This window comes from Barbus barbus (assembly GCF_936440315.1).
Source record: "Barbus barbus genome assembly, chromosome: 4".
NCBI lineage: Eukaryota > Metazoa > Chordata > Actinopteri > Cypriniformes > Cyprinidae > Barbus > Barbus barbus.
Genome location: NC_136732.1, coordinates 25,872,777 through 25,889,873, shown reverse-complemented (window position 1 = coordinate 25,889,873; position 17,097 = coordinate 25,872,777). Strand labels below are relative to the sequence as shown.

Here is a 17,097-nt window from a genome sequence, read left to right as displayed (position 1 = left end):
AATAAATACTATTAGAAGGTATCAATATTTATTTATTTAATTTTATTTTACTTACCTTGAGTTTTGAGTTTGTTGTCATCACGACGCCCGACACGGAAACACCGATGACGCAAATAGTGTGCGCCGGAGGAGCGTCTGTTTGTGCCAGTCATAGAGATGTCAATATAACTGTTACTGTATTCATATATTCTCCGATGAAGATGGTCAAAAAATACGTTTCACTCTTCTATGATTTTTCTTTCGTCTGACATCAGCGCTCACCTTTAACATACGTAAGGGAAAACAGATTTAAAAACAGGGTGAACACAGATAATTGTGCAGTGTCATATTAAAACGATCAATAATCCATGACCAAAACCAGGTGGATGAGAAATGTGGATTGTTTACCCTTTCAGTCTGTCTTTGAATACAAGGATTTTCGATTAAAATAAGGTATGTGTCCACCAAATCTCATATTTACCTAAATCCTATTTATATGGTCTATTAGATGTAGCCTAATACGTTAATTTATCCATTCCTAATTAATTAGATTTATACAGTAAGCATCTAAGAATTAGACAACTGGCATCTATAATCTGTATCTATAGCAGTTTGTTGTTGTTGTTTCTATGTTAGTTCCTAAGAAGAGCATAATGTTGATTACTATTCAGCTTGGAGGTAATCAGGGAAACATGTGTAGTATTAATCTGTTCAGAGCAAATTGGTTCATGTAAATGTGAATAACAGAAAGTGATGTCAGCATAATTTTATGCTCTTGTGATTCAGTGGATGTCGAGAACCAGCGTCGCCCTGGAGGACGAGGAGGAGAAGCAGAGATGCCCTGCTGGTGCCAATCCACCCAACTTCACCCACGACACCCCACATTCCTTACCCGAGAGGTCTGTATTAAAAGTTGTTTCAACATTCACTGTAATATATTATAGTTTACTGTATGGTTTATCACTGACTGCAGTGACTCATGCCTTTTCTTGAGCTCTGTATGTTTGCAAACTTTAGTTGAAATTTGAGACTTGTGCGTTCTGACGTTTCCCTCACAGATTGAGTTTGGAACCATCCGTCAGCGCTATGGAGACAAGCCCCTCCCCTTCTAGCAATGGAATCAACCTCCTGTCGTTGCCATGGGAGATAGTTACCCAGATAGCTTCACATCTCCCAGCACAGTGTGTCATGAACGTGCTACCGCGGGTAAACATTTTCAAATTCAAGAGACGTTTAGAGGCCAAAATTGAAATTTTCTTCTATTCAGGGCAAGCTTCTTTCACTAAAGGGGTATGCAGTTCTTACTAATATTAACACATTTTTATATTTACATTTACATTTAGCCATTTAGCAGATGCTTTTACCCAAAGCGAGTTACAAATGAGGACAATGGAAGCAATCAAAACTAACAAAAGAGCAATAATATGCAAATGTTATGACAAGTCTCAGTTAGCCTAATGCATTACATGTAGCAAGTTTTTTTTTTTCAATTATGAAAAAAATTGATTATTTTCAATTTGAATTTATTTATAAAGTACAACTACCAGTGTGCTGTACAAAATAAGTAACCTCAAACACAATTAAAAACAAAGACAAGGTCACAAATTAAACTGCAAGACACAGGGCAGAGCAAATGCAAATCACAAATAATAAGCCAGATCAAATAAAAACGTTTTTAACCTGGATTTAAAAGTGGATAGTGTAGGGGCAGTTCTGATTTCTGTAGGAAGACTATTCCAAAGTCTCGGAGCAGCTCCGGCGAATGCTCGATCCGAGAGATAAGAGGGTGCTAAACCATTTAAAGACTTAAAAACCAGTAAGAGCACTTTAGCGCACAGGTAACCAATGTAATGACTGAAGGACTGGGGTAATATGCTCACGCTTTTTTCGAGCTCCCGTCAGGACTCTAGCAGCCGCATTCTGGACCATCTGAAAGGCAGTTTAAGGAGGATTGACTGATCCCCAAATAAAGAGAGTTACAATAATCAAGCCTCGTGGTGATAAAAGCATGGATTACTCTTTCAAAGTTAGTAAAAGAAAGGACTTAATTTTTACCAAAGTTCGCAACTGATAAAAGCTTGACTTCACAACTTGATTGACTTGTCTATCAAGCTTTAAGGCACTGTCCATCACCACACCCAGATTTTTAACGTACAGCTTTACATATGGTGTAATTATTATAATTATGTAATAAATAAAAAGAAAACAGATAGAATAGAAAAAGAATAGAGCAAGATAGTGTTAGATGCCTATTTTGCTTTTGTTAATTGTATAATAAAGAAAAAGACAACAAATAGATACAATACAAAAAATATTGAAAGGCGAGTTTTGTTTTTTCGTTTTTTTTAAAGAAAACAAGCAGTAAATGAATAGAGTGCAAGTCTAAAAGGGACAGGTTTTTTTTTTTATTTTTTTTTTTAAGAATACAATTAGAATAGAGAGTGCTAGAGTTAGAGGGTCAAATAAAGATGGAAGAGATGTGTTTTTAGCCAATTCTTGAAGAAGAATTCTGCTCGGATTGAGTTGGGCAGGTCATTCCACCAGGAGGGAACATTTAATTTAAAAGTCTGTGAAAGTGATTTTGTGCCTCTTTGGGATGGCACAATAAAGCGACGTTCATTTGCAGAATGCAAGCTTCTAGAGGCACGTAATTCTGACTCTGAATTAATGAATTTAGCTAAAGGGGTGCAGAGCCAGTGGTGGTTTTGTAGGCAAACATTAATTAATATTATTAATTAATATTGTTTTTATTATTCTATAAATTATTGTATTATATTATAATGTCTTTTATATATTATTATTATTATTAATCATAATTATGTAGCATTTGGACCAGTCAGACACACAACTATTTGTTATATTTAACAAATAATCTCTTATGCCCCCTCACCTAACCAAAGGGCCAACTATGAGGGTCTGTGGACCCTTCCCCCGAAATGCATCTAACACCTAAGAAAGGCAGAACAGGCCTCTGGTTCCATGGCAACCCATCTGATAGCACTTGTTTTATTGCTCAAAGGAATGCGGGCAGAGAAACTCACTTCATTTCTCCTTAGGAAAGAGACATTATTAGATTAGATTAGATTCAACTTTATTGTCATTGCACATGTAAGGTACAGGGCAACGAAATGCAGTTAGCATCTAACCAGAAGTGCAATAAGCAGAGGTACAGGATATACAGTGCCTACAATATGTTACATATGTACAGAATATACAGATAAGGCAGTAGTACTATGGACATAATTTACAAATTTTTTAAATACTATCAGTATGATATACAGATGGGTGATATGAACATACTATGCAGATGGATTGTACAGTAAATGTATGTACACTATGAGCAAAAAACTATGAATATAATTACAAATGGATATGAATAAGCTATACATTAAGATATATAAATACTAGTGCAATGAACATTGAAAGTGCATAGAAATAAAAATTTCCAGTGCATAGTACTCAGTGTGTGGATGTTTTTTTGTTTTTGTTTTTTAACCGATTTTAATGATGGGGAGGGGTGAAGAGTTTGTGGTGGTGTGTGAGGGGGGTATCATTGGGCAGAGTTTAGTAGGGAAACAGCTGTAGGGAAAAAGCTGTTCCTGAGTCTGCTTGTCCTTGATCGGAGGCTCCTGAAGCGCCTCCCAGAAGGCAGTAAGTTAACCAGTCTATGGTCAGGGTGAGAGGAGTCCTTAAGAATGCCGCGAGCTCGACGTAAACAGCGTTTTCTCTGGACGTCCTCAATGGCAGGAAGTGGTGTCCCTGTGATGCGTTGGGCGGTTTTCACCACCCTCTGTAGTGCCTTGCGGTCAGCAGCTGAGCAGTTCCCATACCAGACTGTGATGCAGTTGGTCAGGATGCTTTCAATTGCACACCGGTAGAAGTTCCGCTGGATGATTGGAGACAGGTGGTTCTTCTTCAGTGTCCTAAGGAAGAAGAGGCGTTGGTGAGCCTTCTTGACTAGGCTGGATGTGTTGGTGGTCCAGGTCAGGTCCTCCGAGATGTGGGTTCCCAGGAACTTGAAGCTGGAGACACGTTCAACAACCATCCCGTTAATGTGGATGGGGTCATGCGTTCCACTTTTCTTCTTCCTGAAGTCCACAATAAGTTCCTTTGTCTTGCTGGTGTTGAGGAGCAGGTTATTGTCAGCGCACCATGCAGCCAGGTGCTGTACCTCCTCCCTGTAGGCAGTCTCATCGTTGTCTCTGATGAGGCCAATCACTGTGGTGTCGTCAGCAAACTTGATGATGGAGTTGGATCCATGCACAGGCCTGCAGTCATGGGTGTAGAGGGAGTAGAGGAATGGGCTCAGCACACAGCCCTGTGGTACGCCGGTGTTGAGTGTGATGGTGGTGGAGCAGGTGTGGCCTGACCTAACATGCTGAGGTCTGTTGGTCAGAAAGTCCATAATCCAGCGACAGAGGGAGGTGTTAACACCCAAGTCTCCAAGTTTAGTGATCAGCTTGGAGGGAATGACGGTGTTGAATGCTGAGCTGAAATCAACAAACAACATCCGTGCATAAGTGTTGTTATTATCCAGGTGTGTGAGTACCGAGTGCAGTACTGTGCATACTGCATCCTCAGTGCTCCTATTGCTACGGTAGGCAAATTGGTGTGGGTCCAGTGTGGGTGGGAGGCAGTTCTTGAGGTGTGCCAGGACCAGTTGCTCAAAGCACTTCATTACAATGGGTGTGAGTGCTACGGGGCGGTAGTCATTCAGGCACGTCGGGGAGGAGTGTTTCGGCACTGGCACAATGGATGTGGACTTAAAGCATGTTGGCACAGTTGCTTGGGTGAGGGACAGGTTGAAAATGTCTGTGAAGACCTCTGCGAGCTGCTCTGCACATATCCTGAGCACTTCCAGGAATGCCGTCAGGGCCAGTGGCCTTGCATGCATTGATCCGGCTCAATGCTGTGCAGACATCTGTGGAGGTGAGTTTGAAGGTCTGATGGTCTCCTGAGAGTGTGATCTTGGTGGCTGTCTCCTTGTTGTTATTCTCAAAGCGAGCATAAAAGTCATTTAGCTCATCAAGGAAGGAGACGTCTGTGACCGTTGGAGTGGAGTTGCATGGCTTGTAGTCACTGATGACCTGGATGCCCTGCCACATGCGCCGGGGGTCAGAGTTGGAAAAATGCTCCTCTACCTTTAGCTTGTAGCAGTGCTTGGCCTTCTTGATGCCCCTCTTCAGGTTAGCCCTGGATATGCTGTAGGCCTGAGCGTCATCTGATCTGAAAGCAGTGTTGCGGGCTTTCAGCAGGAGCCGCACTTCCTTGTTCATCCATGGCTTCTGATTAGGGTACGTTGTGATCTGTTTCTCTGTTGTAACACTGTCAATGGAGGTATTGATGGTAATCCAGTACAGAGGTGGTATAGATGTCAATGTCCGTGTGAGAGCCACTGGCAGCCTGGGAAGCAAACATACTCCAGTCCGTGTGTTGAAATTTGTCCTGAAGTACAGACTCTGCTCCCATTGGCCACACTTTGATGGTCTTCACTGATGGCTTCACACGGTTGATGAGGGGTGAATACTTGGGGGTGAGAAACAAAGAAAGGTGATCAGACTGTCCCAGGTGGGGGAGGGGAGTCGCGATGTAAGCTCCTGCGATGTTTGTGTAAACATGATCCAAAGTTTTTTCTCCTCTAGTGTGGCAGGAGACATGCTGATGGAATTTGGGGAGCACTGTCTTTAAGTTGGAGTGATTAAAATCACCCGCAACAATAAATGCAGCTTCCGGGTGTACAGTCTGTTGTTTACTAATGGCCGCATGCAGTTCGTTCATAGCAAGCTTGGCATTAGCATCCGGGGGAATATAGGCTGCAATTATGATGGTGGAAGTGAACTCCCGCGGCAGATAGAAAGGTCTACACTTAACCATGAGAAACTCTAGGTTAGGTGAGCAGTGTTTTCCAACAGTGTCAGAGTTCGTACACCAAGCTTTGTTCACATAAATGCACAATCCTCCACCTCTGGTCTTGCCGGAGTCATCTGCCGTTCTATCTGCTCGGAGCGTGTAGCGTCCGGTTAGATCAATAGCATTATTTGGTATGTCGCTATGTAGCCATGTTTCAGTGAAAACCATGACATTGCAGTCCAAAAGTTTCTTACTATGGGTGATGCGAAGTCGTATTTCATCCATTTTGTTCACCAATGACCGCACATTAGCGAGGAAAATGCTGGGTAAAGAGAGCCGGTGCGGTGTTAGCTTTAGCTTAGCTCTTAGTCCTCCACGCTTCCCCCGCCTTTGTTTACGATCTCGACGCCGCCTGTGAGCACTTCCGCCCGGCCGAGCAGAGTGCGTAGCCTCGGGTGTTCTGGAGATCTCCGGGATGAGTCGATGATTGGTTATAAAACTGTTGGAAAAGTGCAGACCGATATCCAAAAGCTCCTGTCGGGTGTATGATGTTAAGGCAAAGCTGTTCAGTGAGAACAGACCCGAGATGAGCAGGAAAAATACTGCAAAATTGCAAAAACTGGAGAGACGCTGAGCCTCGCGATGTGTTCGCGCCGCCATCTTGGTCACATTATGCCATAAAAATGGACTCTTCTCTAATTAATTAATAGAAAAACCTTTCTTTGAATGAACACACATATCTTCAGGTCATTGTGTATATTATTACTGTTCTTGTATATGTTTTTGTGTATTGTATACTGTTTTCTGCATGCTTATGATAGATCACTAGTTAATATCACTTTAGCTGCATCATATTTAGTCTCTATCAATTCTAATTGAGAGTGAACATTACATTTGATACCTATGCAACATATCAGTCCTAATAGTTTGTGCATTAACCCAGGCGAATTACCTATGCAAATTACCATGTTCAGAGACAAAGAGTCGTAAAACCTTCCCTCCAAAAGTTCAGGACTCCATTGGCTCTTTGACACCCCAGAGGTGTGACATCTACAGCAGATAAAGCTCTCACATCAGTGACGTCCTCACAGTCTGCGGTTCTGTTAGATCCTATGAGGATGAGGAGAATGTGAGCTAGAACTCTTCTGGATCCTTAAGTTTTTGACTTTCCATTCAACAAAGGATCCTCGGATCTCAGCAGATCTCTTTCTTAGCTCTTTTTCCCTTTCTACCTGGGAAGAAACTCCCAATTACCACCGAGCCAGAATAACATCTTTTGGAGTTCATCACCCTTCAAACCCGGAAGAACTTGAAGAACTCCAACACCACCAAACCTTCAAACCATCAGAACTTTCATCCGAGACTGCATCCGGACATTCGTTCAACGACAAAGGCATTGCAAGTATCGTACATTTAATATAACAAAACAGAGGTTTAGTATAAGCTATAGACCCCGTTATAAACGGCGCTGATGGTTTTATTCAGGTGGTTAACTGACTCTTTTCATAGCTTCATTCTCTGGTTTCCTGATGGTTTCATCCATCAACTGTCATTTGCCCTTTCCTCATGTATGAGTGATTGTATGTTTGTTTGTTTGTTTGTTTGTTTGTTAGACTAGTTTGCGTTAGTGTTTAGTTAATAAAAGTTGTGTGCACAAATTACACAAGTTTCTGATTCTACCTTGCATATTAATGTCCCTTTACGATTTTGATCCTTACTACATGCTCTAATGCATTAATATTTAGGAAAGTATTTTCTGTGGCCAAGAAAATATCCTTTCTTAGAGTTGATATGAACTTACACTGAATGTTCGCTGGACGAACAGATTAGTTGATGGGAATTTATTTCTGCTACAGTTATTACTGTCAGCCAATATAAGTAATTGTAATTAATCATAATTAATTGTAATTGTATACAATTCCCTTTTGAGCTAATTTTCTATAATAGTAATAATACATTTTAAGAATTGTTGCTTACTTTTATATGATAAACAATTGTTTTTGTGCTCAGAGATCCTATTGGTTTGAAAGTTTGAGGTCAATAATATTTTTTTTCCAGAAGTCTCTTCTGTTCATCAAGGCTGCATTTATTTGATCAAAAATACAGTAAAAACTGTGAATATTGTGAAATATTATTACAATTTAAAATAGCTATTTTCTATTCAAATATATTTTCAAATGTAATTTATTCCTGTGATGTAAAGCTGAATTTTCAGCATCATTACTCCAGTCTTCAGTGTTACATGATCCTTCAGAAATCATGCTAATATGATTATTTGCTGCTCGAGAAACATTACTTATTATTATTAATGTTCAAAACAATTGTTCTGCTTCATATTTTTGTTTAAAGATCCTTTGATTAATAGAAAGTTCAAAAGAACAGACCTTTTGTAACATTAACATTTACTGTCACTTTTGATCAATTTAATGCATCCTTGCTGAATGGAAGTATTAATTTCTTTCAAAAACACCTCTTGAACTCTTGATGTTCTTCTATGTTTAGGTATGTCAGACGTTGGGAAAGCTTGGCGAGGATCGCTTGGCATGGCAGCTTCGGGCTCAAAAACTCTCGGGTCCCGCAGCATCTTTCCCAGTCGGGCCAAAGGAGGATTTTGATTGGTCCAAGGCATGCTTGGAACTGGAGCAGATGATTGGCTGCTGGACAGGGCATGAGATTCAGGCAGCTAGACAGGAAGAGGCAGCTGGTGGGGTGAACAGTGAGAACTTGGTGGAGATGCAGCTGGATGTCGATTTAAACGGTGCAGTGGGAGCAGGAGAAGAGAATGTGCAAGTTCAGTCCCAGAATGCCTCTGATAGTCCCCATCTGATTGAGTCATCCAGCTCTTCTTCACCCTTGGAGCACATCATCCTTCCCTCTGGCCACATTGCAGATGTGAATTGTGTCCTCCTCCTGGGTGGAGAAAAGGCGATGTGCGTCTCCGGCTCTAGAGACAGAAACGTGAACCTGTGGGACCTTCGGGAGGGTCCCAGAGGCAAGCTGATGCACACTCTAGCGGGACGCGGGACCATTAGTACCCACCGGGGTTGGGTGTGGTGCCTGGCATCCAGCGGACCTCTGCTGGTGTCTGGCTCGTTTGACAGCACCCTCAGGCTCTGGGATCTTGAAGCTGGAGGAGCAGAACGGGGACTCATCCAGTGCAAAGCTGCTGTATTATGTCTGTCCTGTGAGAGGGACATGGTGCTGGCTGGGTCACATGACCAGAAATTAAGCATCTTTGACACCCGAGGTGAGTCAAGGTTCAGAATTGTTATTTTCTTTAAGCACACTCCTGGTTTTATTGTGAATGTGAAGTGTTGATTTAGAAGAATCAGAATCAGAATGAGCTTTATTGGCCAAGTATGTTTACACATACAAGGAATTTGTTGTAGTGACAGAAGCTCTGCAGTGCAACAGAAAGACAGCAACAGGACAGGACACAGATAATAAAAGAATAATATACAAATATCCAAATAGGCAATGTACAAAACAGCAAAAACACAATATATAATATAGACAACTATGTATGTACAGGTCAAGTATGTTCAAATTACGTATGTGCAAATTAATGAGAAATAAAAATAAAATAAGTGAGTGTGGTGAATGGATTATGTATTATAGTTGTGTGCACGTTTATTGTCAAATATTCATGAGATGGATTGCCTGAGGGAAGAAACTGTTCCTGTGTCTGGTTGTTCTGGTGCTCAGAGCTCTGTAGCGTCGACCAGACAGTAACACTTCAAAGAGCGAGTGTGCTGGATGTGAGGGGTCCAGAGTGATTTAGTATTATTTATGTACTATTGTAGTATTTGTTGATATTTTGAATTATCTTTTATTTTATATTGTCAATTTTCATTATAATTTTAGTTTAGGTTTTGGTAATTTGGCTATGTGCTTTGACATTTTTATTAGTTTTTTAATTTCTCTATTTAGATTGTTTTTTTTTTTAATATATTTCTAGATAGCTTTAATTGAATGTATTTCAGTTTTAGCAGTTGTAGTACTTCAGCCTATTTGTTTCAGCTAGTTGGCAAGTCAACATTTATAATTTTAGGTTTTTTAAGTTTTTAAGTTAAAGCTGCAGTCTGTAAATTTTGCCTCTTTGTCACCATCTCTGTTTGAAAACCTGAAATTGCAGTTACTTGTGGAATTATCTTCCTTGAGTGTGGTTGTGAGTCGGCACGGCTGCAGCACGGATGAATCTGATGTTTTGAGGAGTATGTGTGGCAGTCAGTCACCGCACTGGTGTGGATACTGTATTTAGTAATCACAGATTCTAACCTGCGTCTTGGAATATATGACCAAATAAGAATTTTCACCGTATATTGTCATCTGAACAAGTAACAAATCTGCCACGTTTGTTCTGACCAACTGAGGAAAAAATCATTACAATAAATCGCGCTACCAATGGTGATTTAAATCTAAAGATCGGTTAGCTTATATCACATCAAACCGTGCAAATGATTATTATTGTTATATTTTATTCTCAAATTATTAATGTTAACAACATCAGCATTGCGTGACTGAGTATAGTGTGTATTAGCATGTAGATTTCAATTTCTGTACAGTTTAAACTAATTATCATACCATTCAAATTTCATATTAAGAAATTCTTTTAATCCAAAAAGCCAATTATGCTCCCTTCAAACTGGTTTTCTTTAAAATACAAATCTTGTGTAATCCCAGACTATCTGTAATCAGAATCACATTTAAAACTGGAATATAATTTAATTTCATTCACATGTGTTTCATAAACACAATCCTTTCTGGATTACAATCTGCCATCAAAATGATACATTTAATGCTGCTGTGAGAAAAGGCTATAAACGAGCCACTACCTGCAGGATCCTCACATGCGATGGCGACTGCCGAGTAACCGGACAACTCCTTTGTTTACAGACGTGACGTAATGATGCAGTGCCATGCTCGAATTTCCCACGAAAACCTACCCGTACCCCCGTACCACTCAAATTAGAAAACATTATTATAAAATAACCGTTGTGAATCGGGCTAAAGTATGGCGATAGATACTTTCTCAAATATTGATTTCAGATCATTTTAACCAAAAAAGTTAAATCACGCATATAATGCCAGGTGCATATTTTCTCCGCACTCAAAGCCTTCACACTGCACGCGGTTGCGGTCTGGCAGTACAGAGATAACTTCTGCATCAAGATTATTTTTGCTGCGCTGCACGCTTTGCGGTAAATATGAACAGAGATTGACATGAAAATGTAGTAATTACACAATAAATGCATATAATTAAAGTCTACTGTGTTCCACAGTCAACACAGGCTATGGCTTTTTGGCTAGGCATAAATGAAAAGAGCACTTGATAAACAAGGCAATAATAGATGGCATTCGAGGAGGTAGGATAAAGTTCTTTATGAAGCGCAGGATTGCTTGTAATAAAGATTTAAATGCTAAAGAAAAGGCAGAAGAGCTGAATGTTTCTGTCAGAGGTCCGTTTTAATTTACAATGTTTGTGATGTTGTAAGAAAAGTAGTTTAAATGTTTTGACAATTGCTTGAGCAACTTAATGTATAAATCTAGAAGTAAATTCAAAAGTGAAAGGCATTGAATAATGTGTGTCTTATATTTGTGTTTAAACACATCTATGAAAGATTGTCTGACTGTACTGTGTAAAAAAGAATCACAATGCTGAAAAAGCCTTTTAAGGCCCCATTTACACTAGTGCGTTTTCATTTTTAATACGGCATTTTAAAATGAAAACGATCCTCGTCTACCCTGGTGTTTTCACTGCATTTCAGAAACGATCTCCGTCTACACTACACAACCTAAAACACATGTCACGTCACATTCATGCAGGTACAACCATAGATTTGTAAAGGCAGATTCCCTATTATTTAGATGGCAGACGCGTGTACATGCTTGGAGCGGTCGAATGGGGAATCTATATCTATGGTTATATCAAACATTTAGGTGAGATTAATATATTTTTGAAAAATGTCTAAAGAAAATGCCCAGATTTGAGGATCCCTGGTATAGGTGATCATATCGGCAGATACTGCTTTCTGTGATCGGTGATCGGCCTCAAAAACCCTGATCGGAGCACCCCTATTTAAGTATAATATATAAGTATAATTTAATATACAAGTATACAACTATAATTTAAAATATATGTAGTATTTTATCTAATATATTTAATATATAATATTTTTATTTAATTTAATTTCAGCTTTATTTTAATTACCGAACATTATTTGTAATCGTTTTAGTTTTTGTTCATAATAGCAACATTGCATATCAATGATTCAAATTTAGTCACATTTTTTAAATATTTATTTTAATTAATACTCGTACCTAAAACACTAAATTTAGAGATAAATGACTGTTGCAATGTTTAATGTGAAAATAAGTGATTTGGGTTGTTTATAACATATAGAGAAGCCCCAAAAACTATTTGAACAACTAAGCTACAATTAGAAATATATAAATGTATTTGCATTAAATAACAAAATATCAAAGCTTCTGTGCTTTATACTGACAAATAACAAATAAAGAATTTAAGCAGAATAAAAGGATGTGATACTGAAGACTGGAGTAATGATGCGGAAAATTCAGCTTTGCATCACAGGAATAAATTACACTTTAAAATATATTGCAATAGAAAACAATTTTAAACTGTAAAAATATTTTACAATATTATTGATTTTACTCTATTTTTTATCAAATAAATGCAGTCTTGGTAAGCATAAGAGGCTTTTTTCAAAAACATTAAATCTTACCATCCCCCAACATTTGAATGGTGTATATTTCAACACACACATGTTGTATACACTTTGAAGATGGTTGAATACCCTGTGAAGTCCACTCAGACACTAGTAGTCATTTGTGAAGTGAAGTGACATGCTGCCAAGTATGGTGACCCATACTTGGAATTTGTGCTCTGCATTTAACCCATCCATAGTGCACACACACACCGTGAACACACACCCGGAGCAGTGGGCAGCAGTTGTGGGTTCAGGTGCCTTGCTCAAGGGCACCTCAGTCGTGGTATTGAGGGTGGAGAGAGCGCTGGACATTCACTCCCCCCACCTACAATCCCTGCCGGCCCGAGACTCGAACCCGCAACCTTTGGATTACGAGTCCGACTCTCTAACCATTAGGCCATGACTTCCCTAATGTAATTGTAATGTGCCCGTTTTAACTGTGTTTGCTGACAACTCTCATTCATGTGATATAGCTGCAGATCCATTGGTCAAGAGTCTTCGTCTTCACAGTGATGCTGTGTTGTGCCTGGCGTCTGATGACCAGTACATCTTATCAGGCAGTAAAGACCAAACTGTCGCTCTGTTTGACCGCAGGGCGGAAAAACTCCTGCAGAAAGTTAAGGTATGCACACACAAGCTACAAGTCAATGAATAAATGACACAATCCTAACAAGTATCTATGTTACAGTCAGCTAATGCACTTCTCTGTGTCCTCTTCACACATCTACAGCTGAGGTCGTACCTGCTGTCTCTGTCCTACAGTGGTCGAGAGGTGTGGGCCGGGGATAACCGTGGACTCGTGCACACCTTCTCCATGCACAACAGCTCCCTGACGCCCATATCCCAGTTTAACATCCACAGGTCACTGGTCACCGGCGTTCACTATTCTCCTGGTGCTCTCTACACATGCTCCTCTGACCGCACTATCAAGGTAAGTCTTCTGTCAGTTAAAAATTTGTTTATTTGATCTTTATCCAAGGTTATTGGCAGCTCACATCTCTTATTGGATGCAGGTCCACCTTCCATGCGCTCCACCCAAGACACTGTGCACCCTTCACCATCAGGCAGGAGTAAATGGGGTATGTTTCTTTTTTGTATATTCAGGTGGTAATAGAAGCAGACGATATAACCAAAATCTTATATCTTATACACTAGCGTTGTATAAGATATTGTGTCAGTGAGATATTTTGTTTAGAAATTAATATTTTTTGCAGCAGATATGCATTAAATTGGTCAAACATATCAGTAAAGGCATTTATAATGAATCCTGAAATAAAAGTATTACCGTTTCCACAAATGTATTAAGCAGCATTACTCTTTTCAACATTGATACACTGGGAAAAAAATGGTTTAGGAACATATTCCACTCAGAAATCGCTATTAAATTAAACAAACAATTACAAAGAAATGGCAAGTAATACATTGAACATTTTGAAGAAGAAAAAAAAGTAATGTTTTTTCTTGTAAAATGCACTCCAATAATTTTTAGTTTTTATTTACAACTTTGAAAAAGTTCTTAATAATAAGAATTCAATTTTTAATAGTTAATAATAAGAAATGTTACTTCACACTGAAGACTAGGATTGGGATTCCGATTTCGCTTATCGGTTTTGAATCTTATCGATTCCCAGTATGGTTAAAAAAAATTAAGTCAAACATTTTTATTCTGTCTCTCCTTTTGTAAAATGTTTAGTTGCAGCTGAATACCTTGAACAAAAATCAGCCGGCTACATAAAAACTAGACTCGATTTAGAAAAGAGCTGTTTGTGTATAAATAAATTGAGACTTTTTTTTTTTTTAAATGGAGGTTGTTGTCCTTTCACAATTCTAAAGAAAAAAATATTAGACAACAAAATCTCACGGAATTTATGAATGGAATGATTTCGCTGATTTACTTTTAGATTTTCTTTACTGGATGAATCAGTGTTTTTCAATGAATCTCTTGAATGAATGATTCAAAGACAAATAAATTTTAACAGCCCCTTTCCGTCACCTAAATAAAAGATGTGCACTCAGGAATTGATAGGCGGAATTGAAATTGAAATTTTACAACAAATATCCAATTCCTGACCTTAAGTATCTGATTCTAAAATTGGAATGTTTTTCGATTCCCAACCCTACTGGCTGGCTGAAGTAATGGCTGCTAAAAATTCACACTAATAAATGAAAATTTTAAATAAATTACAATAGAAAATTGTTTTAAATTGTAATAATATTTTAAAAATATTTTTCAGTATTTATGTATAACTGTTTTATTGCATTTTTTAAATCAAATTAGATCTGTTCATCACATTATATTTATTTTTGCTGGGAATTCAAATAAAACTTTAATTTTTTACATGAAAGAATTATATTTAGTCAGAAATCTATCTATCTACAAAACCTATTGGTCGAGTTGTGCAGTTATACTTTCTCTTTGTTGATATAATTTGTTAGTAACTTGCACCTTAATATTCAGGTGTGCATTTACTTTTTCGTCATTATTTATTATATAACCATGTTTTAGTGCCTCGTTTTTATAATGCATTGAATTAAATATTTTTATTAAATTATATGAAAGATACTTAATATCATTATATACTGTTTTTATTTGGAATTTAATGGATGCAAACCAAAAAACTTAGATTATTCAAAACAAATGAATTGTTTGGAATCAATGCAAAAAGAGCTTCACATTATATAAGACTTGAATTAAAAACAAAGACTCAACACACAAATGCATTATAACTCTGACTGGATGAGCCACATTCAAAGCCATTACTGTATGTCTCATAAATACTTCTGTTTGGAGGATACCACTGTTACTCTTTTATAAAATCATAAATAAATGATTTTTCTCTTCTCAGTTAAGTGTTGAAGGAGGAACGCTGGCCATCGCTTCCGGGGACATGAATGTGGAAGTTTGGAGGCCTAGAGTCTAAAAGCATCTGATAGCAGGGAACAACAAGAAACCAATCAGTTCCTCAACTCTGTATTTCCAGGAATTTATCAATGCATTATGCTTTAATTTGTTTAATTTGAATGGAAAAAATATGAAAATGAATGTTTTAGGTGTCTGATACAAAAAATATGACATTCCTAGTTTTCTGTCATTCTTCATGAAGGGGTCGCACTACGATTGCACAGGCAGAGTGCTAAACATTTCAGTGCCTCATAACACAAGAACACCTTTTGTGATATGTGATCATTTCTTGAACATTTCAACACAATTGATGCCAATAATATACTTAAATTGAAAATACAGTGAATTCTGAAGCACATGCAGTATAATATAGTAATGCACAGACAAGAATAAAAATATATCTGTTTTCAGTATCTAGCTCTCTCTATATATAGTACACTAACTAGGAAATCAGTTATTACAAATGTGTGATTTAAGTTCAATTTGTTTTTGTATACTTGTCAGTGTACTCACACAAGTATACAGTTTACAAATGAGGCACAATGCTTTAAAATGTATGCACTTCACGACCAGAGCAAACTACTAAATATCCTAATTTATAATGTTTTAACTTATTTATTATTTATAGTTATTGTAGACAGTGCTGTTGTATTGTTCTTTGACTGACTGAATGTCCTGTGATCAAATTGTCTTTGATTTTTAAAAAGCTTTATAAATGCACAATTTGATAATTCAGTTGGATTCGTCAGTGTGTCGTTCTTAATGCTGCAAATAAAATGGCGACTGCTGCAGAGGCAGTTCACAGCAGCACGCAGGTCTTCTTGTCTTTGAACGGGTTGGAGGAGGCGTTGATCCCGGTCAGTAGCGGATCGGCTCTCCTGTGCTCCTGACAGTACTGAACAAGCTGCTCTGCTGCTGATGAAATCTGACACACACACATATGCCAACAGATGTATAATATGATACACACATATTACACTGTAAAAATCATAATTTAGCGATAAAATGCTATGGTGAAAACCTGTTATTTGGTTAACGCTATGTGTTCCTTTACTGTATGCACTCTTAGGAAAAAAAGGTACTTATGTCACTTGTGCAGTGTTGGGCAGTAACTAGTTACATGTAATGGAATTACATAATTACAAAATGTAACTGTAATCAGTTACTGAGAAAAATTAAATTACAGTTACTTATGAAGATGTTAATGATCTGAATATTTCTCTTACACCTACACACACACACATACAGATTTAATTGATTTTTTATAAATTGCATTGACTGCTCTAAAATATGAGACACCGATGTTTCAGGAGTTTAGGACATATGCTTATTCCACAACAGTTTTATTTCCTAGTCGGGTTTATGTATATGCTTTATTTTTTTAGATGAACTGTTTTTCCAAGGTATTGTTAGATGCCAGTGTTTCCTGTCATAGCTATGCAAAGATTTAATTTCCAAGCAGTATCATAGCTATTAAACTATTTTCTTGTCATGATTTTATATCTGTATTTAACCTCAGAACATGCTCACAGTATAAAGAGCTGCTAAAGTCTGATTTTTGCCGTGGCTGTGCTTTAAAATGAAAGTAATATCATCTTAATTCAAGTGATGAAGGAATTTGAAAGTCTCACAGTA

The 17,097-nt window shown here is 38.0% G+C and overlaps 1 protein-coding gene across 1 annotated transcript; it reads left to right on the top strand.

Moving 5' to 3' along the window:
• Window positions 1–115: 115 nt before the first annotated feature.
• Window positions 116–16,268, top strand: LOC306868782 (F-box/WD repeat-containing protein 9-like). The gene is made up of 9 exons (XM_079415154.1): window positions 116–272; window positions 396–432; window positions 766–878; window positions 1,038–1,185; window positions 8,332–9,076; window positions 13,034–13,182; window positions 13,291–13,491; window positions 13,574–13,639; window positions 15,407–16,268. The coding sequence occupies exons 3-9, from the start codon at window positions 769–771 to the stop codon at window positions 15,479–15,481; spliced, it is 1,494 nt and encodes a 497-aa protein (XP_079271280.1). The 5' UTR covers window positions 116–272; window positions 396–432; window positions 766–768; the 3' UTR covers window positions 15,482–16,268.
• Window positions 16,269–17,097: the final 829 nt, after the last annotated feature.

Coding starts and splice junctions, on each gene's coding strand:
- LOC306868782 (XM_079415154.1), top strand. CDS start 769: ATGTCGAGAACCAGCGTCGCCCTGGAGGACGAGGAGGAGAAGCAGAGA. Junction 9,077..13,033: donor AAGCATCTTTGACACCCGAG/GTGAGTCAAGGT, acceptor CATGTGATATAG/CTGCAGATCCATTGGTCAAG. Junction 13,183..13,290: donor AACTCCTGCAGAAAGTTAAG/GTATGCACACAC, acceptor ACACATCTACAG/CTGAGGTCGTACCTGCTGTC.